Source organism: Mustelus asterias, chromosome 2 (assembly GCF_964213995.1).
Source record: "Mustelus asterias chromosome 2, sMusAst1.hap1.1, whole genome shotgun sequence".
NCBI lineage: Eukaryota > Metazoa > Chordata > Chondrichthyes > Carcharhiniformes > Triakidae > Mustelus > Mustelus asterias.
Window position 1 is genome coordinate 100,680,735 of NC_135802.1, and position 25,247 is coordinate 100,705,981.

At 44.0% G+C, this 25,247-nt stretch overlaps 1 protein-coding gene across 3 annotated transcripts in view; it reads left to right on the forward strand.

The window, feature by feature from the left end:
- Positions 1-25,247, forward strand: part of LOC144510085 (retinoic acid receptor beta-like) — a 254,687-nt gene that overhangs the window by 63,725 nt on the left and 165,715 nt on the right. For all 3 annotated transcript variants that reach the window (XM_078239333.1, XM_078239342.1, XM_078239353.1), the window contains exon 3: positions 8,242-8,383. In XM_078239333.1, the coding sequence (XP_078095459.1) occupies positions 8,242-8,383 (142 nt within the window). The remainder of the gene's footprint in view (positions 1-8,241; positions 8,384-25,247) is intronic.

The window sequence follows — 25,247 nt, forward strand, 5'->3', positions numbered from 1 at the left end:
ATGTTAAGTGTTGATTGAGGTGAAGACCTACCTATTCTGCACATTTCCAACGGATGCTCACTGTACACACGCTCAATCCAGTTAATGCCCTCACCAATATAGCATCCCATGCGGCTCACACTGGAAATGTGCCGCAAGTAGACATGTCATTTTAGACTTCTAAGTCCATTCATAATATTTAAACTACAGGCGCTACACATCTAAATGTTGCACCAGCCATCTTTCCCACACTAAATACCAGTTCTGTTTATGGCTTTAGTGGGATATTTTAAATATATGTTACTATATTTTCCATCTGCATGAATTAAAAATGATATGTGATGCAGTTTGGGTGAATGTTTCTAAGTCTGTCTACAATGATTACTGTTCAGAATGGCACATTTGTACTTGCCTATCCACTTAATTTTCATAGCTTAAGCAAAGTAGACCAATGCATTAAAGTTGTTCGGAACTTGTTTTTATTCCTTGTAAACTGAGAATCCCTCTGTACTGTAGTTCCCCAACATATTCACCTCCACCCCCCCACCCCCGCCAGCAATAATGGGTTAGTGAGTTGTCCAGTGTCCTCCTTCAGGTAGATTATACATGTCCTAATGATATCAATCTTTGTAGACATTTTTGTTAAATTCCTTCTCAAGCTAATATTTTGGATTTTAACTTGTAGGTGCTGATTGTTGCATTTTCTGTACCGTTTAATTTTTTAATGTAGTGTTGCTTGAGACACTGGACGATGTGCTCTATTCGTAATGAGAGCTGCACTCAGGAGGAAGACAATGCACGGTGACAAAGTTGGCACTGACTAATTTGAGTATTTAGTACAATGGTTCAGAGAGATTTAATTTTTATCTTATTGACAATAATTGGGCAATTTGTTAAGAATTTCAAAATGACGGTTGGCAATGTCAGTGCACTAATCCTGAATGTGTTGTTAATGATGGTCCCCTGTTCAGGATTTTAAGGAACGAGATATGACATTCAGAATAAGTAAGTTAATGTCTCAATTAAAACAGCAGACAGGGAATATCACCCAAGTATACAGCATGTGTGTCCACTAATATTGCCAGCAGACAGATATCTAACTTGTCAGAAATGGACGATTCTGTTTACATAATTGATAAAGATCAAGATTTAATTTGAATCTCAAGGCCATCTGAGACATGATGCTGCTTGTGTTTTGTTTTAAATGTTTTTTTCCCCCTCATGCTTGTTGTATCCATCATAATCCTCTCCGAATAAACACATCACTATTATAGACAGGCTGTTATGTACACTGAAGAGTCTTCCATTTGAAGGTTGGCGGTTTCTACCTTCACTGTTTGGTGAAGTTAAAACCTGTCTACAGATTTTCTATATACTTTGAGTACTCAACCCCTTAGAATGCTGGCCTGCTTTTTACAAATTATTTACGACTAATCATTTTCTTCATTGAGGAGAATGGAAGTGGAACATTTCCAATTCGGATCCAAGTTTAAAATTGTTAACAGCAATTAATTGATGCTTAAACCATTAAAAGCAGTGTATTGTATTGTAGACTGGTTATTACAAGACAAGTGGGCAGCATGGTGGCACAATGGTTAGCACTGCTGCCTCACAGTGCCAGGGATCTGGGTTCGATTCCTGGCTTGGGTCACTGTGCGGAGTTTGCACGTTCTCCCCATGTCTTCCACAGTTCGAAAGATGTACAGGTTAGGTGCATTGGCAATGCTAAATTCTCCCTCGGTGTACCCGAACAGGCGCCGGAGTGTGGCGATTCGGGGATTTTCACAGTAACTTCATTGCAAGTCTACTTGTGAAACAAATAAACTTTAAATAAACAAATAAATTGGAGCTCTGGCACATTAAAGTGTTAATTTTGGTGCATACAGGAGATCCTGTTATACACTGCATAACTTTTCATTTGACTAAATAACTGGAAGATAGCGTGTAGAGCTCACAAATTTTTAATATGTGCTATGACTGGACATGGCTCCCTGCCAGGAACTCAGAATTACTCCTTGCATACCCCCAATCTTCAAAGAAAAATAGTAGATGAAATAAGAAATCCGTTGCAGTGCCACTTTGCAGCAAAGGCTGGCACCCTTTTATTAAAAACATCTGCCTCTTCTCAGCAAGTCAGCTTTAGATTAAATCTCCTGACTTTTTAATTGATTGTCCGATTCAAGAGAGTCGCATTCTAAGTTGCTTTTAATGGTAATCTCTCCCAAAAATAATCAAATGGTTAGCCATCCCTGATGTGTTTTTTTCTCTTGAACTGTTTATTACTGAATCCGGTTGATGATAACCTTGTAAAGGGACTAGTTTATAAGAATCTGCTGAGCTGAGTTAACATTAGTGATTATTGTTAATATTGTGTCAAACATATTGTTACAGTTAAGGATAAACAGGTGGAGGGTATTGATTGATTGTCTTTTAGCACAAATAAAAGGTGGTTACATCCTGGGTGTTCTGGGAGAGGGTGAATGTGTCAAGCTTGCAGCAACACCCTGGAAATGGGGGTTTTATTCAATTTATTAAGGTTTCTTTTGATATTTTGTTTTAACTACAATCCCCCAACAAGGGCAGTCACCCTGTCATTTTTGTTTAATTTATTGATTTATTAAAAGTATATATAAAGGTGTGGGCAGAGTGGAGGACCTCCTCTTTAGCCTGCTCTGGGCCTGGCCAAGGAAGCCATAATATATATACACAATTTTTTCAATGATTGTGTCCACACTCGGGTTTCCTTGAGGCCTTCCATAAGCAGTGGATACCACAGGAATTGGTGTGTATCATCAACCCCTGAAATGTTATTTTCATTTAAAATTTGATAGGTTTCCTTTTGCAGTCCTGTGCAATAGATGATGAAGATGGTTCATGGACTCCCAGGCTGCCTGTATTTTCTACCACTTTGAGGAATCTCTGTTCTGTGGTTATGTAGATTGCCATGATGTGGAGATGCCGGCGTTGGACTGGGGTAAACACAGTAAGAAGTCTCACAACACCAGGTTAAAGTCCAACAGGTTTATTTGGTAACAAAAGCCACTAGCTTTTGGAGCGCTGCTCCTTCATCAGGTAAGTGGGAGTTCTGTTCACAAACAGGGCATATAAAGACACAAACTCAATTTACAAAATAATGGTTGGAATGCGAGTCTTTACAGGTAATCAAGTCTTAAAGGTACAGACAATGAGAGTGGAGAGAGGGTTAAGCATAGGTTAAAGAGATGTGTATTGTCTCCAGCCAGGCCAGTTAGTGAGATTTTGCAAGCCCACGCAACTCTTGGGGGTTACAGATAGTGTGACATGAACCCAAGATCCCGGTTGAGGCCGTCCTCATGTGTGCGGAACTTGGCTATCAGTCTCTGCTCAGCAACTCTGCGTTGTCGTGTGTCGTGAAGGCCGCCTTGGAGAATGCTTACCCAAAGATCAGAGGCCAAATGCCCGTGACCGCTGAAGTGTTTCCCAACAGGAAGAGAACACTCTTGCCTGGTTATTGTCGAGCGGTGTTCATTCATCCATTGTCCCCACACCCCCACTTCTTGCCTTCAAACAACCGCACAACTTCCAACAGACCATTGTCTGCAGCAAACTATCCAGCCTTCAGGAGAACAGTGACCACGACACCACACAACCCTGCCACAGCAACCTCTCCAAGACGTGCCGGATCATCGACACGGATGCCATCATCTCACGTGAGAACACCATCCACCAGGTACACGGTACATACACTTGCAACTCGGCCAACGTTGTCTACCTGATACGCTGCAGGAAAGGATGTCCTGAGGCATGGTACATTGAGGAGACTATGCAGATGCTATAAGAATGGATGAATGAACACCGCTCGACAATCACCAGGCAAGAGTGTTCTCTTCCTGTTGGGGAACACTTCAGTGGTCACGGGCATTCGGCCTCTGATCTTCGGGTAAGCATTCTCCAAGGCGGCCTTCACGACACACGACAACGCAGAGTCTCTGAGCAGAGACTGATAGCCAAGTTCCGCACACATGAGGATGGCCTCAACCGGGATCTTGGGTTCATGTTACATTATCTGTAACCCCTACGAGTTGCCTGGGCTTGCAAAATCTCACTAACTGTCCTGGCTGGAAACAATACACATCTCTTTAACCTGTGCTTAACCCTCTCTCCACTCACATTGTCTGTACCTTTAAGACTTGATTACCTGTAAAGATTCGCATTCCAACCGTTATTTTGTAAATTGAGTTTGTGTCTTTATATGCCCTGTTTGTGAACAGAACTCCCACTTACCTGACGAAGGAGCAGCGCTCCAAAAGCTAGTGGCTTTTGATACCAAATAAACCTGTTGGACTTTAACTTGGTGTTGTGAGACTTCTTCCTGTGTTATGTAGGTTGTGCAAGGCTGCAGTCCTGTTCTGATTACTTAACATGGCAGTGCCTCCATTTTTAGTTGCAACTCAGCCCTGTGCTTCTGATCGATGGCTGCTTGTTGCAAGAGAGGTTGCAAGAGAGGTTGGCTGCAGAGATTCGCATTCTAATCAGTATTCTGTAACTTGATTTTGTGTCTCTGTGGGCCTTGTTTGGGAGCAGATATCCACTCCATCTGACGAAGGGGCAGCGCTCCGAAAGCTAATGGCATTTGCTACCAAATAAACCTGTTGGACTTTAACCTGATGTTGTTAAAACTCTTACTGTGTTCACCCCATTCCAACGCCGGCATCTCCACAGCAAGAGAGGCAGAGCAGAGAACCTTCTTGTTAATCTGCTCCTGGATAAAGTGGCCAGAAGCAGCTCCAGGGAGTGGATAGTTGTGAGGGTCATTAGACCCAACTGTCTGCCTCTCTTCCACGGTTATGCCTGTGCCTGGAGAGGGAGCAGATAGTGTCAGCTGGCACACCATGGGCTAGAGTGAACCACCTCCCCACCCCATTAAATTAGATAAGTTTAAAAGTTTCCTTTTGTTGCAGTGTCCCTTGGGACTGTCTGGTTGTTTTGGTTATTAGTTAATTACTCAATAATATAAAAAGGGGCTCTCCTCAGTTGCTGGTTGCACTTCAGGCCCATGCTTTTGGTCTTTGACATTCCAGTGCAGAGGGGGTGTGGGCAGAGTGGACGACCTCCTCTTTAGCCTGCTCTGGGCCTGGCCAGCCATAAGCAGGTCCAGGTTGTAAACGTTTGAGGGGCTTGTTTGACTTGATTATCTGCCCCTTTCTCTGTGGATTGTCCATGCCAGGGTGTGCTTGGAGAGGGAGCATATTCTATCTGCCAGTCTGCTTGAGGCCTTCTGCAACTGGTGAATGCTGCTGGGCCTGTACTGCCTTATCTCTCTTCAAAATTAGATTTTAATTCAATTTTGATCAGGTTCTTTTTATTACAGTGCCTCTTTAAGGGGGTGATCATTTGGTTATTTGTTCATTTATTCAGAAGTGCATACAGAGTCTGCTGTGATACTGGGTGGAGTGGTAATTAAGAGGCAGAGTTCTGTAAGCAGCATTCTGTGAATAAATCTAGTATAAAGTAAAGGATCTGAGTTTGGTTTCATACTTCACCATCTGGCTTGGATCCATTTAACAATTATACCCATTAACCTCGGATACTTCAGTGATCTTACCATTGCCATTCTGTGGTAATTCATTAGCTCTGTCTTGTCTGATTCCTTGAATCATAGAATCTTTACAGCACAGGAGAGGCTTTTTGGCCTGTTGTATCCATGCTGACTCTTTGCAAGAACAACTTGGCTATTCCCTTTCCCAATTCCCATTTTCTCTTCAGGTGCTTATCTAATTAAGCCACAATAGAATCTACCTCTCCCATGAGCTCAGGCAGTATTTTTCCAGATCCTAACCATTCATGGTGTTTTTTTGAAAAAAAAACCTTTTTTCCTTATGGTGTTATTCATTGTAAAAGATGTCATTTAATTCAGCAGTTTCTCTCCATCTACCCTGACATGGTTCAGTGGTAGTCATTTTCACCTTCGCCATTCCGGAGGGGAAATGGAAATTGGGCAGTGATTTGTTCAGTCTGGATATTGCGCAAACAGCAAACGTGCAAATTGTACCCCGCAACTCTTCAACACAAAACTTTAACAGCAAAAGAGGCAAGCAAATCAAAGCTGATCCAAGCCCTGGCCAGCAACGGACTATTTTTGCACAGGCGGGTTTCATAATCATCATCAAACAATTGTACATTTTTCAATAATTGGAAAGTCTCTCATTCAGTTGGTAGGTGTGGTGTTTCTCCGATTGGAGCACATTCGGTCTGGTGTTGTCTTTCTCAACACTGGAGGAGCACATCTGGAAAAATCCTATTGCTTTTATCATCATGACACATGACTCAATGATATTTGCATGAAGCAATGATATTTCAACACAAACTGCTTCATCAGTTACAACACTCGGCAGACAGAGGGAAAAGGGCTTGCGCAATGTTTGTCACTAAAGTCGGGGCTGCATTATATTTAAAATAATTATTTGTACTTTAATAGCATAAGCTACTTGGTAGCTTCTTAATGCTGAATGACCCGAACACAACAGTAAGCAGTATTCTTCTGAAGAGTTAATGTTACACAAGGTGTACTGTAAACTATTCTATGTTTAAATAATGCAGCCGGTAAATTGCCTATCTAATACCTTTTGTACTCAAGGTTCCACATATCACTTACCACTTTCTTTACTGAAGATAAGATTTCATGACAATTAAGAATTAAAAATGAGCTGCCCACTTTTGTCAGTATTGAAAGTATTCTGAATGCGCACACATGAGCTGAACTGTCCATTTGATATTAGTAGCCACATTATTTAAATAAAGTGAACTGATTTGTAAGGCAAATGGGTACTGGCATGTGATGAAAAGCTCAAATTCTTAAAAGTTAACTGGAAAGCTCAAAATCTTAAGTTAATTTCACAGACAGGTACCATTAGAGCTCTTAAAACGAGATACCATGAGCATGCTTTTGTCTTGTGTAATGATTACTCCAGTGCGCCTGATACTAGGAAAGAGGCCTTTAATTAATTATTATCCTTATTGTCCTTTGAGATTGGTTGAAACTTGCCACCGATTTGCTGCTGAACTTCCATCAAGGCTAACAAAGTAGGTTGTTCAGTAGTGGCTACTCTTCCTTAGTTCAGGGACGGCAGTGCGAGTTGACACAGTGGGCAGGATTTTATCATGAGCTTTGGAACTCCGATGTGGGGATGAAATGGGGATGCTGAGCCCACATTGCCAATGCACTAACTCAGTAACTTTCCCAGAGATGGCCTCCTCATTGACCACCTCCAGGCTCACCATCCAGTTAAGGATGATGGATGGGCTGGCAGCTCTGTAGCCTTGGTGATCAAACCTTAAAGGTGGGCACTGCTGAGACAGCTTGGGCATCAAGGGGGCACCTCAACATGCCCCCCCCCCCCCGGAAAGATAAGATTTAAAAAGAAAATCGGGGGGGGAGGGAAACAGTCTCATTGGGGTCACAGGACGGTGGTTGGGGGCATTCCCAGCCTGCAAACATCTCCCTCCCCTACCCTGCTCACACTTTGCGACATGAAACCTGTGGCTTTGATTTATCCATGGGCTGCTGAAATGAAGCCACCACCACAAAGCTGGTGACTTACCCACTTAATGATGGGCCCCTCTGCCACATTGAACTGCCACCAATCCAAGACATTGACCTGAAGTCACCTGATGAAGGAGCAGTGCTCCGAAAGCTCATGCTACCAAATAAACCTGTTGGACTTTAACCTGGTGTTGTGAGACTACTTACTGTGCCCACCCCAATCCAACGCTGGCATCTCCACATCATGGCTACAATTATATTGGGCATTGGCAAGATACCATTTGGATTTCTGTGTTCAGTTTTGGTCTTGTTACCTAAGGAGGGTGTACTGGCCTTAGATGCAGTGCAACCAAAGGTTCCCCAGGTTGTTTAGTGGGACGAGGGGATTGTCCTATGAAGAGAGAATGAGTAGAAGTTGCCTCTATATTCCCTGGAAATACTCAGCAGGTCTGGCAGCATCTATGGAGAGAAAAACAGAGTTAACGTTTCCGGTCTGTGATCTTTCATCGGAACTTTAATGCCATTACCAGGAAGTGAATTCTGAAGATTAGCTAATTCCTCCCCTTCTCCACTGCCACAAGCAGTGTAAAGCCATTTAGAATAATTGAGAAGAACGAGGATTATTTTGCAGTTGGATCATTAGTGTTGTACAATATTCATTACAGATGTTCTGCATTGATAAAGCATCTGCGACAGGTTCTGGGGGAAATTTACATTTCTGTCTTGTGGTTTCTTTTCAGGGGTTTTTTCGGAGAAGCATCCAGAAAAATATGGTCTATACTTGTCACAGAGAAAAAAACTGTGTCATCAACAAAGTTACTAGGAATCGCTGCCAGTACTGCCGATTGCAGAAGTGCTTTGAAGTGGGCATGTCTAAAGAATGTAAGTACGCATTTCAGTCTTTGTTATTTTGCCATTTTATAGAAAGTCCAGTTTATCCCTAAAGATCACCCTGTGGTGAAAAGCTTGCATCAACAATAATGATACTGGAGAATTCAGGAAGAAAATAGAGTCACTTGGCTAAAAAATAGATTCACCAACTTATTCTGACTAATTTTCCGAATGCCTTCATTGCTGCATTAGTTTCTAGTGCAGTACGTGCTTTGGTCACACAATTCAGCACCTTGCCACCCAGATTTTCAACATTTGGGTTGCTGTTTAATCCCCAAACTTACATCCAAGGCACGCACACACATATACACACCGCTATTGGAGTTGTGACAGACACCATTTTGGTGAGGTACGCAGGGAGTATTTGTCAGCAGTATACAGAAACATGAGCCATGGCGCAACACTGTTTTGTTGTCAGTGTTGCGCTTTTGGAACTGAATGTTGCAACTAATAGTGTCTCTTAACTTCACACAGCTAAACATATGTCCAACAGCAGGAAGGACTCATCCCCTGTCCTGCTGCCCCTCACTATGAGCACCATTTAAAAGAATCAGCAGCTACTTCCATGTTAGTTGTTGATTGATTTCTACTGATTGTTGGTGCAATTGGAGAGTTGTTTGGTGGTTTCAAGAGTTGTTTGAAGTTGCTGAAGTTTGCAGCCAGTGCTGGAAAATGTTGTCCAGACTTCAAGGAATCTGCAGAAATCACTTGAGGTCGGATGTGACTGCAGCAATATACAATTCCCTTGGTCTGCAGCATGACAAGCAGAATGAGCAGAGGTGACACGGAGCAAGACAAGTTGCTGGAAGAGTGAGAAGGAGGCAGAGAAGGGATCTCAACAGGCGGCCATGACCACCTGACTATTCAAGGAGCAATTCTGACCTGGACCTCAGCAATTAACAATGTGTCAGACATTTTCACTTCACCAAGGATACCCTCACTGAAAACTGTCACCTACTGCAGTCACAACTGCAACCTCAGAGCAGGGCAAGGACCACATGGCCAGTGATCATGAAGCAGATTCTTGCCCTGAACCTTTAGGCATCTGGCTCCTTCCAACCTGGATCAGACAATATTTGCAATATCTTCCCATTTGCTATCATCTGTTTTATATGGGAGACAACTAAGTCTCTATATATCAAGAGAACTATACCAGAGAGAATTAGGCATTGCTAGGTTTTCAGGTTTCCCCATAGTGCAAGGTGGCATTTGCTGCACACACGTTGATTTGTGAGTGCTACATGTGACTTTTACGTGACACTGCAACTGAGAGCGATTCCTCTTCCCGAGCTAGTGCATAACCATACGCAGAAAATGATGGAGGGCAATGCCCAGTATTCTGGCAGCAGTTATGATGTCATCATTCTGCGGCAATCCACAGTTCCAACTGCATTTGAGCCAACGTAGAGTGGGAGTTCTCCATGCTTCTCAACATTGACAGCAGGCTTTCTGACAGGTCCGACAATGTACCAGTCATTTTATTCAGCAAACCCATCACCACCTTCTGTAAGTAGCCCTGCTGAAGTCCTCATTGGAGTATGCTGTATCAGAACTCATCTACATCTTTACCATCCAGCAAACTGGAACCTAAGCTGCCCTTGCCTTTAATATCAGCTGCCTGAAGGCTACTCTTGCCAGGTACAGAGCCCCCCCCTGTAAGCTACCCTCTAAAGTTCATGCAGTGTCTTAGTCTGAGCTGGTGACTGTGAGGGTGAGAGTGAGTGGTGGTGTCTTTATCACTGTCTTCTTCTTTCCCTTTCATCACTGCCTGGCCCGGTTGCAGTTCAGAGGGTACCTGAAAGGAAAAAGGCACGATGGTAGCACTGTGATGAGGGGAGGGTGGGGTGCAAGTTTACACCATTTACAGTAAAGATTGTTGGTTCAGGGAGTAATGGAATGTGAGAAGGAGGATAAGGATACGATTGGAAGAGGATACCGTCAGCTTTGATGGTTTCAGTTGCTTTGCTAGACAAGGCCTAAGCCATGGTCACTCCACCTTTTCCATCAGGGTTAGGAAATGTAGGAATGTCTACCCTGCTGTGATGGGATCTTGCTGCCTCCAGTTTTGTGCACATTGTCCTGCAAGGCAGAGAGAGAGATGGCAGTGAGTGTGATGCAGTCTGCTGAGGTAATGTGGCTGTCATGATTGATGTCACCTTGGCAGTAGGTGTATGCTGCAAGATGTGGGTGTGAGGCTTGCAGCAAATCTAAGTGTGTGAGCGTGAAGTAAAGCGGTGAATTTTATGTCTGAGTCATGATTGATAGATTGTGAATGTTGAGGATGTGGTGTGTTGATCTGTGTGTGACCCCATTGGGCCGATTGGTGGGATATGGCATTTAAAGAACCATTCACTATGCTTATCCACATGTGTGCGGTCATTGAAGTTTTAGCAGCACCACATGCAGGCTCTGTGGCCTTGACTCTTGGCATTGATCTCCATGGCGACCTGGTCTATTGCCTTCATTGTGTTTGCCTCTGACCCCTGATAATAGATCCCACCTCTTCTCCTCACCCTGCACTAAAGCCTCCAGTTGAATATTGGAATATCTCTCGAGCCATCTCTCTGCAATGTTAGACACTTTGGTATGTTCCCGTTGACAAAATCACCTTTAGACTGACTTCTACCACCTACTCCAGCTACAATGCACCTCCCTTTTATGAGGGGCAGGTTTGTTTTAAGTAGTTCAGACTGGCTTTATCTTTGTAGCATGCAGCGAGCAGGATGATACAATCATTTAAATAAGCGGGCAGAAAGAAGTCTTTGTGCTGTTTGCATAGGAAGCAGCGGACATGGAGTAATCCTGGATCACAATCCCTATGCTCTTTTTCAAGTCCTGTCTAATTTTGTGACTACTGTCTCCCAGAGAAGATCACTATCACTTACTGTCATATTGTGAAGATTGTGCTCAGAATTTCTCCGTCAATTGCACAGTTTCTGAAGATAGTCTGCTAACACTGGGATACAAAGACTTTGAGATGTGCCTTACTAGTAAATTATATCTTTCACTAACATTTCAAGGTTGTCAAACCTGCTGAATAATTGGTGTATAGCACAAGTAGAAGGATACTGGACATCAAAAATGAGTGAACTCTACCATAATTCTGCATGCTGCATATATCAGTAAACCAATAAATGAAATGAAATAGACACCTTGATTGTAAAATGTAAGATAATAGCAATAATTTGAATTCACATAGTTCGTCCAACTTTGAAAAATTTAATCAAGTATTTCACAGGGTTTGGGAGAAAACTGATTCCGAGTACAAAAAGATGAGATTAGAAAGATTGATCTAAAGCTCAGTAAAAGATGTGGATTTTAAAATTCTTCTCTTTGGAATTTCTTCTTCGCATGGTATTAGACTCCTTGTTAACCCCATTCCTCTCTCCACAGATCTGCTGAGGTTTTTCCGCATCTTCTGATTTTATTTCAGATTTCCAGCATCTACAGCACTTTGCTTTTATTGGAGTAATTAGGTCTGATGTTGAAGGCACGTCTGAAAGCAGATTGACTATGATGGGGGGCGGGATGGAATTCTCTGATCACGCTCGCGGCTGGGAATCTCCGATCCTGCTGCTGTGAATGAGCGACAAATTCTCTGTTCTCCCTGGCAGCGGGGGTGAGGTGTCTGGCATTAGAGAATTCTGGCCAGGGTGAAGGTATTGAGCTGGAAGTGGGCAACGTTTGTGAAGGGAAGGAATAGACAGTGCGGCACACTGGCACAGCACTGCTGCCTCACAGCGCCAGGGACCCGGGTTCAATTCCAGCCTCGGGTGACTGTCTATGCGGAGACTGCACGTTCTCCCCGTGCCTGTGTGGGTTTCCTCCGGGTGCTCCAGTTTTCTCCCACAGTCCAAAGATTTGAGGGTTAAGTGGATAGGCCCAACTGGGGGCTAACTTGTTCCTGAATGTTAGGGGGATTAGCAGGGTAAATACATGAGGTTTATGGGGATAGGGCCTGGGTGGGATTGTTTTTGATGCAGGCTTGATGGGCTGAATGGCCTCCTTCTGCACTGTAGGGATTCTATGAACTCAGCCCAGGGTTGGACAGGTTAAATTGTGAAAAGTCTGGTTCAGCCTAAGGTGAGGACGAGGGATGAAGTTGGTGGTGAGGTAACAGCATTTGTTGCAGTGACCAAAGGTATCGCACTCTCAGATTCCCTATAAGATCAATATTACAATGAACATCAATATCTCTGTCACCCATTTCTGTCCATACTTGGTAAAAAGGTGAGTGCTGATGACCTTATTGGGTATGCTAATATGAAAGAATCACTGAGATTGACAGTGTAAGGGAATTGAACCAACGTGGAATCAATTCCAAATGGTGTTTCATCATCACCCATGGCTTTCAGTTCAACTTCCTCAGTGTCCAGTTCAGTAATCCATTCAAGACAGCACTCGTCATCAGTTTTCAGTAATTAAGAAAGATTATGCTAATAAAAAACAATCGGTGCACAGAATGAAAGAAAACAGAAGGATGGTAATGGTAAATGATTATTTATTCCATTTTGAAAGGTTCTACTATTGGTACAATCATCTAGAATTCATGGTGACTCTGCTTCTCTTAGTCCACCACTATAACATCAATGGAAAATTGAATCCTAGAGTAACAACAGTGTAAGCAAACATTTACCATTGAGTTTGCATCAATCGGGGCTGAGGTTAAAGGAAATAATCAGGAGAATCCCCATGGGAAAAAAATCTAGCCCGGTATTTTTGTGCCAATAATATGACCTAAACTTCATTTTTTTTTTAGCAGTGGGATGCCACAGCATTGCTGAAAATGGGCAGAACTTAAAAGTTTGGTTTGCAACACCGAATGTATCAATTTCTTTTAAAATTTATATATGATTATTTAAAAGTGTCATTTATACACATTAAATATTGCATTTATATTTCATAGTACACATTTGAGATTGGTATCTGTTTTCAAATTTCAAAATAGAAACTTAATTTGTTCACTTAGAATTTGCTAGACTCTATTCAACATAATTTCATTACCAAATTAGTGTTTCCTTAGTTATTGGAATACATGTCAATTTGCACATAATGTTCAATATTGTCAAAAGCATTAAAAAAAAGATAAAGCCAGTGCTCTGAATACCTAGTTCATGGTTCATGTGTTCTAGAACTTAATTTTACTTTTCAGAATTAATGTTTAGCTGTAGATAATGAGATCAATGCAATTAAAGCAAGCTTGGAGACTATTTTATTTAAAAGGTCGTGTAAGAAATTACAGCTAGAAAGGTAACATTGCAAAACAGTAGGTGGGTTTACTTAGCTAAAGAGCTGGATATGCCTTCAATCCTTGCAAGAATGGCAGACCAGTGAGATGTTTTTTTGTTTCAGGAGGTAGAGCTAAATCATTTAGAAAACATGCAGTATAACCCATTTACTTAAATCAGATCAAAGAAGAAATTGTAAATGAGGAATAATTGGCGTGGGGTCAATTTGAGGAAAGCCCAGACAGGCTGCGGCTGCCATGGAGATGGGTGGATCTCAGGAACGCCTGCTTTAAGTTTATCTGGATGTTTGCTGGGAGCGGTTTTTAGTTGCAGTTTGGACCTCGTGTGGTTTGCAGCTTACTGAGAGAAATAGCCAATCTAAATGACAGTTAAACAAACCTGCACCGGAAGCAGAGTAAAATACTAACTTCCTCATTGGTTGCATGGAAGGCGGGTGAGGTTTAGCCTCAGTTTGAATTTTGTGAGAGAACAGAAGCTGAGAGATTGCCTAGTTTGTAGCTAGTGGGAGAACCTGTAGTAGGCCTTGTAGTGTCTTATTGCAAAATAAAGTAATGCTTGGAAGTATTAAAAAGTAACCAGAATGAGGAACTGGACACTCAGTCAAGAGAGGGTAAATAAAAGTTTTACCTCTGAGGAAGGCTGGAGCTGAGGAAAATTCTCCAGAGGATTGTGGCATACTTATGGTGGTCCCTCCAGAAGTACATAACTGTAAAATTGATGTGGCTTAGAAGGGAATTCTTAGGGAAACTCAGAAGTATACTTGATATTTGAAAATAATGGAGCATAGACATTGTTGGCTGGGCCAACATCTCTATTACCCATCCCTTGAGAAAGTGGTGATGAGCTACCTTTTTGAACCGCTGCAGTCCATTTGGTGTAGGCACACCCGCTGGGCTGTTGGGGAGGGAGTTTCAGGATTTTGATCCAATTACAGTGAAGGAACGGCAATATAGATCCAAGTTAGGATGGTGTATGGCTTGGAGGAGAACTTGAAAGAAGTGGTGTTCCCATGCATTTGTTGCTCTTGTCCTTCTAGGTGATAGAGTTCATGGGTTGAAGGTGCTGTCAAAGGAATCTTGGTGAGTTGCTCCAGTGCATCTTGTAGATGGCACACACTGCTGCCACTGTGCACCAGTGGCGAAGGAAGTGAATGTGGAAGGTGGTGGATAGGGTGCCAATCAAGCAGGCCTCTTTGTCCTGGACGGTTTTGAGTTTCTTGAGTGTTGTTGGAGCTGCACTCATCCAGGCAAGTGTATATGGTATGTAGTTATGAACCATATTGTTAAATTAATGGTGCTTGTTTGGATTTAAGTCTTTCGTACACAATAAAGTTTGTTAAAAAAATCTTGTGGCATAATTCTATGGAAAAAGCAAGGTATTCAGACTTGTTTTTAAATACTAACGGTCCCTAACTGCATCATTGCACCAGTGGAATAAGGTGGCAGAGGAACAGTCTGCAAGAGAGAGAACCAGATAAGAGAGAATTGGTTGAGAAAACATTTTAGAAAGGGTGGAAAAGAGGAAGAAAGGGAAAAAATATTGAAACCACCATAGTAGAACAAAAATGCTCATTCTCAAAAACTATTAATCTTCACCACATAACATTTAACACCAGTGCGAGTCGTACTTTGTGCAATGCAGATGTTTGACAAGTTGAAAAGTTGCTGCACTTGCTTCCAGTTTATTGATTTTGCTTCAAAAATATTTTTGTTTGTTTTTCAAACATTTTATTTACTTTGTCATCCTGTTTCTTCAAAAGCCGGCTATTACTATGCTGTAAATATTTCATGTGTGTACTCTTAATATTTTATTTCAAATGTAATGAAAAGTCCATTAAACATTTATAAAGCTGTTATACTGAAACCGAGTACAAGAAGTTACATAATCCCTCAAGTATGTCTTTAAAAGTGCAAATGTGCATCACCTCAGGTAGCACCCATGCAACTGATTTTCAGCGAGTTTCCTCAATTCCGAATATTGTGAAATTTAATCAGGGAAAGGCAAATCGTTGCAGAAAGTTTAAAATTAATTTCCTCAAAAGTTAATAAGATGCAGAAATCTTCCAACGCTTGAGGTAAAATGTAGGCTGAAAGTTCAGTCTGAGGGTGGAGAATAATTTTTTAATTCCCATTGTGTCAAGATAAGGCTGAAATAGTAATCTTATTTTTTTAAGTCGTCAGTTTCATGCTGCGCTCAAACGTTGGCTCCCCAGGGAATCAAATCTATAGATTTAAAAGCCACAGTTTCCACTATCATGAATTCTGTTCCATGGTTCCAAATGCATCACATTAAACACAAGGGCTGGATGAAAATTTAACCACCAGCGGAAATTTGGTGAAAATGTCTGATGAATTGTAGAATTTTTTCTTGACAGCTAAATCTATTATATTTCCTAAGTCAGTAATGTAATGGAGGACATGAATGCACTTAGGCTGTTTTGGTCTGTTATGTGACAGTTTTAATGGGATTATTTAGACATGCCATCAATGGAAGGAAAATATGACCTACTTTCTTCAACTGCATAACAGTGAGTAAACTGTGCTAAGTTGGGAGAGAAGAAACTGCTCCAGCCCATGTTTGCAGTCCATTTAGTTTACAAGTAAATGTTGATGGCTGTGAGCCTACTTCTGTAATGTGTTTTCATCATTTTTTATAACCGACTGCTTTGACTTTGACACTTCATTGTTATAATCTGATTTTATTCAAGTTACCTTCTCTAGTTTAAACATGCTGTACTTGAAGAGACTTATTAGCATTGATTAAATTCTTCTCCCAATGATGCATCTGATGTGAAGCATACAGGGATGTTTTATTGCATTAAAAGTGCTCCATAAATGCAAGCTGGCAGTAGCGAGTTTTTTTTGAAGTTGGGGGCGAGATTCTCTGGCTACCCCACGGCGTCTTTTTTGGCGGCAGGAGGAGGCCCGCCATTGGCTGATGGCAGGATTTTCTGGTCCCATCGCTGTCAATGGATTTCCTATTGAATCCACCCCGCACGGCCACGAAACCCGGGCGGGGGGCGTGTCATCGGCGGGACCGGAAGATCCCACTGCCGTGAACAACAGGAACATCCCAACCTGGATATTTTCATGCAGGAGAACCAACTGCAAACAATTAGCACTTTGAGAACACATTCCACTGTTCCTGGTTGGAAATTAACACTGACTGGACCCACCTTTACAAAATGAAAGATCTTTTTCAGATCAGAGGACCCATTTTGCCTGATCCACCCAGAAAGACTCTAAAATCTTTCTACAGCGCATTCAATTTCAAGACCATTCCTACTTATAGAGAATAGCACTGTCAGATTCTCCCCTTCCTCACTTCCTTTTAGTCACTTCCCTTCAGCACTGTGCTTTCCTGAGTTCCGCCACTTGCACTAATACTAACTAATGTGGATAGGCATTCCCACAAGAGCAGGACCCCCAGTGAATTGTCTCTGAAGGTGTTGAATAGGCAAATCATCAGCGCACAATGTTTAATGCTTAATCTTATTCTCCCTCTTAACCTCATCCAGTTAAACACAGGTCCAGCAGCAGGAAGAACCTCCACTAGTCCGATTTAAAGGAACTATCAACTACTATCAGCTGAATTGCGGATTGGTTTCTTCAGGCTGTTGATTTGATTCTGCAATTGTTTTGTGCTTTCTATAGTTGTTTCAAGTTTCGAGAAGTCTACAGGAAATTGTGTGGCAGATGCTGAAAGATCTTTTATAGAAGCCCTACAGTGCAGAAGGAGGCCATTCAGCCCATCAAATCTGCAGCGACAACAATCCCACCCATGCCTTATCCCCGTAACCCCACATATTTAACCCGCTAACCCCTCTAACCTTTGCATCCAGTAAGGGCAATTTAACATAGCCAATCAACCTAACCTTCACATCTTTGGACTGTGGGAGGAAACCGAAGCACCCGGAGGAATCCCACGCAGACACGGGGAGAATGTGCAAACTCCGCACAGACAGAATTGAACCCAGATCTCTGGAGCTGTGAGGCAGCAGTGCTAACCACTGTGCCACCGTGCCACCCGATTTCAAAGCTAATGCACAAACCAGTTGTTCCCAGAAATGGGCGCTGTAACAGGCTTGGAATACAGAATGACTCAGAACAGAGGCCATGCGAAGCAGGACAAGATGTTGGGAGGAGGAGGAAGTGGAGAGGGGCTTTCAACATGAGGCCATATCTGCCCAGGGAACACTCCTTCTACCTGCACCTCAGCAATGAGCAGTGTGTACAATGGTTGCATTTCAGTAAGGGCGTCATAAAGGAAATCTGTCACATGCTGTGGCCACAACTGCAGCTTCAGAGAGCAAGGAGCAGGTCACCAGTGAGTGTGCAGATGAACATAGAGTGAGCTTTTATGTGTTGGATTCCTTTCAGGGTGAAACTGGAGATATTTGCAAAATCTCCCAGTTTATCTGCCACTGTTACATGAGGATGGGGATCACTGAGGCTGTCTATTGTTGAGAGCTAACTACATTTTGTTCTCTCTTGCCAAAAGGAGAGACGGATGGAGTGAACGTGAGGCTTTGCTGGGATTTTAGCCTTCCCCAAGGTGTAGGGTGCCATGTGCCAGATGCCCTCTCTGCCCTGTATCGAAAATGAAAGGGATGCCACTCCCTCAGTGGGACTGGCCTGTGTGTGACCCCACACACAATTGTGAAGGTCAATGCCCGGTATTCTGGCAGCAGTCCTGATGCCTTCATTCTGTGGCAGTCCACTATACCAATTGCATTTGATCCTCCACAGCAAGCCACAAGTTGTTTATTGGACACACAGGGGTATCAGTTGACCACATGGCTGATGGATCTAATGCCACATGCATAGATCGGAAGCCAATCTTCCACATGAAATGTGATGGAATGGACCATTGAGGTACAGAAACAATGCTTCCACTGCCTGCACTGCCCTGGAGGATCCCGACAGCACTTAGCAAAGTGGGTGTCAAGTTTCATTGTGGTCTACAGAAGAGGTGGTTGAAGAGACATTGCGCTTAGAATATAGAATGATGTGGAAAATGAAAGAGGCCACATTTGCTGCACTAACTCCTCATCAAGTGGGAATAGCCCTAGCCACCTGCTATAGCGTAACTGGCTCAGGGCAGAGCATGAAGAGAAGGAGAAAAGATGAAGAGAAATAGATATGACAACAACACAAAAATACAAACCATCACAAAATAAACATTCCAGACCAAACTTATCAATCAAATCATTCCATATTACACTCAAAACCAAGTATTCAACCTTGTACAATTTCTGTCTTCCATTTGCCTAAACCCGACCTCATGGCGTAAGGAGTGCTTCCCTATGGTTGGTATAACACTGCTGAATTTCACTGGTGGACATTGAAGATGGCCTTGGAGGAAGACCTTGAGCAGCTCTGGGCCAGGAAGGTCTTGTTTTAGACTGCTCCATCTTAGCATAGGAAGAAACATGGATTGACCGTCCGACAGACAAGAGCAAGGGGCCTGTTGAAGATGCAAGGTTGGGAGGACAAATGCTGTCATCCTGACTGAAGGCCTAGAAGTTCAGGCTCCTAGTAGTACTGTTCCCCGCAGGGTGGTGCCTCAGCAGTCTGAGTAACCTGTTAGAGGCTGCTGGGCTACTGTGAGACCCTGCAAGCACCTTTTCACATTGCTGTTCAGAGCCATGGTGACAGCAAGCTGACCTTGCATGACCCCAGTCTGACTTTCCCCTGCAACACACTCAGACTTCAGGTAGAATCTGTGCCACAATGGAAGCTGAGACATCAGCCGTTGGCTACTGCACCATGGTTAGGTCGATGGGTTTGTTGATGATAACAACCACTTTCACCCCGGAGAAGATGCTCTTCAAGCTCTGCAGAAAGTCCTGTATCAGATTGGTGCTGGATTCCTTCATGCTCCTTGACATGGCTGCATGCTTTCTGATAGTAAAATGCTTACTGCACTGGGAAGCATACGCAGACCCATCAGCTTCCTTCTGTACTCAGCCTGATCAAAATGCGATGCAGAATTCGTGTACAATGTTGCCCTCCAGTGATGTGTCATCGATGCAATCTTTGTCCCCTGCTTGGCTGCCGCTCACCCCATGCCCCGACATCATCCAGGGCAAAGCAGTCCATTAGATTGGCAGCCTTCCACAAACATTCACTCCCTCTACCACTGTCAAACAGTGGCAGCAGTGTGTATCATCATGGGGAGGTGGTGGTGCAGTGGTACTGTCGCTGGACTAATAATCCAGAGACCCAGGGTAATGCTCCCCAGGTTCAAATCCCACCATAGCAGATGGTGAAATTTGAATTCAATTAAAATCTGGAATTAAAAATTTAATGATGACCATGAAACCATTGTCAATTGTCATAAAAACCCATCTGGTTCACTGATGTTCTTGAGGGAAGGAAATCAGCCACCTCTTATCCAGTTTGGCCGACATGTGACTCCAAATCCAGACTCTGAAATGCCTTAGTGGGCCACTAAGTTGAAGGACAATTACGGATGGACAATAAATGCTGGCCTGGTTAGCGACACCCTTTAAATGAATTTTTAAAAAGTGTCATACCATGTGCCAATCCTGCCTTTGTCCTGCAAATAGTGCAGTGTCAGTGTCTGAGCAGGTGGCAAAGAGTGTGAAATAAAGTAATAAGAGTTATGTCTTCATTATCTCCAGCACAGCGGGCCGGGAGATTGTTACGTTGGCCACGTGTTCGCATCCAGCTAGCGTCTCCCAGCGCCGGATTTCCGGTGGTGTCTGTTCCACGCTGGAAATTGGCAGGGAGGTGCAAAGACCATTAACATGGTCATTTTAATCTTGTTTAAATGAGATTAGCAGGACCGGGACTGAAGTCTCTGGGCCTGTTAATATCTCAACGCCCCCGCCCCACCACGCCCTGCCAGAGTGTTTCACTCCAGCGGGGTTTAGAGTAGCTCCCCACTTTTGGGGAACTAGCGGCCCGACTCCGCTGAAGGTGGGGAACAATCGGGGCCACCCCAAGGGTCAGATGGTGGGGGGGTGCCCCCTTGGCATTGGCACCCTGGCAATGCCAGCCTGTGCCCCAGCACTGCCCAAGAGGTGAAGTGCCAATGCCCAGGGGGCACCTTGGCACTACCCCTTGGGCATGGGGGCATATGTCAAGGGGGTGTGGCATATGGGGATGGGCCTAGGGGGGGCTAGGCTGATCGGTGGGAGGGGTCCCGCTGCCATTCTACATATGAATCCATGGGGGATCCCGCTGCCACTCTGCTTAGGGATCCGTGGAGGAGGGAAGGAAGGGAGGAGGGAGGCCAGCAATTTGGGAGGGGGGGGGCTGGTTGGTCAGCCTCCTTGTGGGGGGAGGCTGGAGATTAGGGTGGGCTGGAAGGGGGGGTGCCAGCGGTTAGGCCATGGGGTGGGGGGCAGAGAGCCAGCATTGCGGGGATCACGGAGCTGGTCAGCGATTGAGCTGCCCCTCATTGCGGGGCCACTGCACATGCGCCGATCTCGGCACTGACAGACCAGCGATGTGCAGTGACCCGCCCAGTGCACTGATTTCAGCCCCTCCAGTGGGAATTGCGCCTCCTGAAATTTAGTTTTATTCACGCTGGTGCCCTCTGCAGCGCACAGAGTGTGGGAGATTTTTCTCTGAACCCCCACTGAAAAAACAAACATCAATCACTCCAATTTTCACATGAATTCGACACTTAAGGGCCTGATTTTACCATTGCGTTGTGCCCGCTTTCGGGTGTGAAAACTTGGTAAAGGCGGGCGTGAGGCGATTAGTGCGATCCACGCCCGCCTCCACACCTGTTACCCCTTTACCAATGGCTGAAAATGGCCACTGTCAGGACCGCGACCGAAATGGGAACGACGCCAATCTAAATGCATTTGCATGCATTTAAATTGACTTAATGGGCTGCTTGCCCAAACGTACTGGCACTTCCCCCTTTACCACTGCGTTCGCCCATCCAGAATTGGTGTGAAATAGACATGCTCCGCAAAGGTCCGATTCAGGCGCTCCAGATTCTGAGGAGGTAAGTTCAGAGCTTCTGGCGGCTCTCTGACTCAGATCGATGGTGGGGGGGAGGGGAGGGAGACAGGTCAGATGGTTCCCTGGTGGCGGGGGCAGAGGTGGTCCACTGCCATGCTGCATGCGATTGGTGGGGGGGGGAATGGGGGGTCCGCTGCCACTCTGTGTGTGATCGGTGGGGAGGGAGAAGGAGGGTGTCCACTGCCACTCTGCGTGTGATTGGTGGGGGGAAATGGGGATCCGTTGCCACTCTGCGTGTGATCGGTGGGCGGAGGGGTGGGTCCGCTGCCACTTTGCGTGTGATTGGTGGGGGGGATGGGGAGAAGGGGGCCACAATCGGTCTGGGGGGTTGAGGGGATAAGGGGGTCAGTTATATTGTGGGGGTGGGGAAATGTCTGTGGGGGTCAGGGAGAGGCATTATCCGGCTTGGGAGCGATGTGGCAGGGGGGCGTTTTTCTATTTCTTTGAAGTCTCTGATTGGAGCTGCAGGATTTCGGGCGCGATAAGCCCTGCCCACAGGATTCTGCAGTGCAATTCAGAATCACTGTTATTCTTTCAGGCAGAGTGCGTATGGGGGCGCGGGAGAACAGGTCTAAAAGTCGGATCTGAAACACTCCCAGTTTCAAGTCCACCCAGCACTTAGAATCAAAATGGTAAAATAGGGCCCTTAGAATTTTTTTGGGAGAGTTCCGCCCGGGATCTGGATCAGTTACTGTGCTCAGTTAATCTGCCAACATTCACTGCCTAAGCCCACAAACAAAGAATAGTCAAGGGTTCCTGGGGCCATGTAACCGGGGAGTCAATACCTTCAGGAGAGGGGGAGGAAAAGAGAGAAACAAGCTAAGTTTATAGTTTGACCAGCACTTGAACCATTTCTCGGAATATATCATGAATCAGAGTCTGAATTAGCCCATACATTCCTACCAAAGTATAATAATCACTCTCAAATCCATCCTTGAGAGTATGGATGGTTTCTTCCTCCAGTGAAGCAGCTTTGATGGAATGATTTGTTGACAGACTGCTGCATCATCCTTGGCCCTGAGAAGTTCTTTTCCTTACTACAAAAATCCAACTAAAATTTCAGCACCAAATTAACCAGCCTTAAAAGTAAAGTTTCCACTGATGTATTGGCTTCTTTCTCTCTGGATCTCTGTCTGTCAATGTTAACTAACAGTGCGTTACTCCCTGCCCCCGAGTGCAGATTCAGCCCTTCCCAAGGCAATCCATTGGATGACATATCAGTGACTCTGAAAACCTTCTTATTAGAAGGTTTGAATTAATGACTTATGGTCATAAGATACTTACAGTTCTAATATTGCACCGCTAACTGTCTATTCAATCACTACTTGAGGTTTTGACAGAAGCATGAGGATCAGCTTTCAGCACTGGTGCAGTTTAATATCAGATATTGATTTAAGGCTTTGGTCCAAGTCCTTATAGTAGATCAGGGTTCCTGACGGCAAGTGGTGGGAACTTACATGACATGCCAAAGCATTAAATATAAACTCATCATAACACATGATCATCAGATCAAATTGTACCTTTGCAATTAAGTTGGCAGCAATGAGAAACATGTGCATTGAGATTCATGATTGGTTAAAGGTGGTGTGCAGCAAGCGACGTAGTCTGAAATGAAAAGGTTAGAAAATCTCAGCAGGTCTGGCAGCATCTGTGGAGAGAGAAGCAGAGTTAACATTTTGAGTCTAATATGACTCTCTTCAAAACTGAAGATGGGTAGAAATGTGAAGGTTTTGATGCTGTTGAACAGAGGGTGGAGCAAAGTAGGTCAGGAATAAGTCGGCGATTAGGAGAGGTTTGACAAAGATGTCATGGATACAAGACAAAGGTAGTGTTAAAGATCAAGGCATGTACTAATAGTGGCATAAAGGTCAGTTAGCAGAATGTGTTAATAACCGAAGCGTCAAAACTTCTGAAAGCAAAACATAAGAACAGGTTACGGACTGGCCCTGGGGGGGGGGGGGGGGGGGGGGGCAGAAATAATGTATCAAAATGTAGAACCAAGTTCATGATCTGAAGATGTTGAACTCATGTTAAATCTAGAAGGTTGTAAAGTGCCTAATTGGAAGATGAGGTGCTGTTCCTTCAGTTTGCATTGGGCCTCATTAGAACATTGTAACAGGCTAAGGACAGAATGTGGGCCTAAGTTTACAGACTGAGCGAAGGCGTTCGGCACAGTGGTCTCCCAGTTTGTGTTTAGTCTCCCCAGCGTAGGGAAGACCACATTGTGAGCCGTGAATGCAGTAAACCAAATTGAAAATAGTGCAAGTAAATCGTTACTTCACATGAAAGAAGTGTTTGGGACCTACCGTCTGGCACATCTTCCTAGTTCCTCAGCCGAGGATTCCCCACCACTGTAGTTGACAGCATCTCAATCGTGCCTGACCCATTTTCCACACTTACTTTTCCCCTACCGCCCAGAACCATAGGGTCCCCTTGTTTTCACTTTTCATCCAACCAGCCTCCACATTCAAAGGAATGTGCTCCACCATTTCAATTCACCATTGTGTTGACATTGGGTGATGGGAAAAGGGTGAAGGAGGGAAGGTCAAAGGAAGGAGGGTGCAGGGTGGTGATTTGCATTTCCACCTCCAGGGGAAGGAGTGGCAGCAGTTTAAATTCAAAATTCTCCTTTCAGACAGGCAGATGCTGGCTTGCAGACTGTGGATGCTTATCCAGCCACTGCTTAAACCTGGCACCTGGAAGTTCAACCACTATGATGTAACAGTGAGGTTGATGTATAAGTTGACCTTTGAAGCCTCCAAAATTCATTCCAAAAATGAGGATTGACTTGTATACCAAACATAAAATGTGACCCTCTGGCATGGGTGGTCACCATGTTGAATGCGGAAAAATATCTCTGGAATTCATAATAAATTAATGTGGCACAGTTTACTGAATAAAGCAATTGTACAAAGATACCTTTAACCACAAGGAAAGCGATATAAAACCATCAAATGAATTGTCTTTGGGATCTGATTCCAGAAGTTGATCAGATTCATTTTGAGTCACTTTGGCTATGGCATCATTGAAAGAATCCCACTCTGGATCCATTTTCAGAATCATTCCTGCACGACCAATCATCTTCCTCTCCATCCATTAAATTGGATATTCTGTATTTGTTGAACACTTTGTGTATGAATAGCATCCCACGATTTGATAATGAAACCATACAAAAGATCAAGTGTGGCAGCACATGCATTTGCACTCTTAGTGAAGAATTTCTCCCGATGTACCACCCATCTATTCTCATTTCTCTTTGTTGTTTGTCACATTGGGCCTGCACAGTGGGGTGTGTCTTAAACTCCCATGTCTTTGTAACACAGCTCGTATCATCTTCTCAATCCGGACACCCAGTCATAAAGTAAAATATGCAATTATGGTGGTAAAATTTTGTCTGACTACTAATGCCACTAAAACATTTCATAGCTGAAAAGGGGGAAGGGTGTTGTCTTATATACCAAGATAATGCAAAGACACAATATTTGGGGCTGAAAGATGAAGTCATTATATATGCTGGGTTGTATTCTACACGGCAATCTAGTTTTTACTCATTCATAGGAGGTGGGCATTGCTTGCAAGGCCAGCCTTTGTTGCCCATCCTTA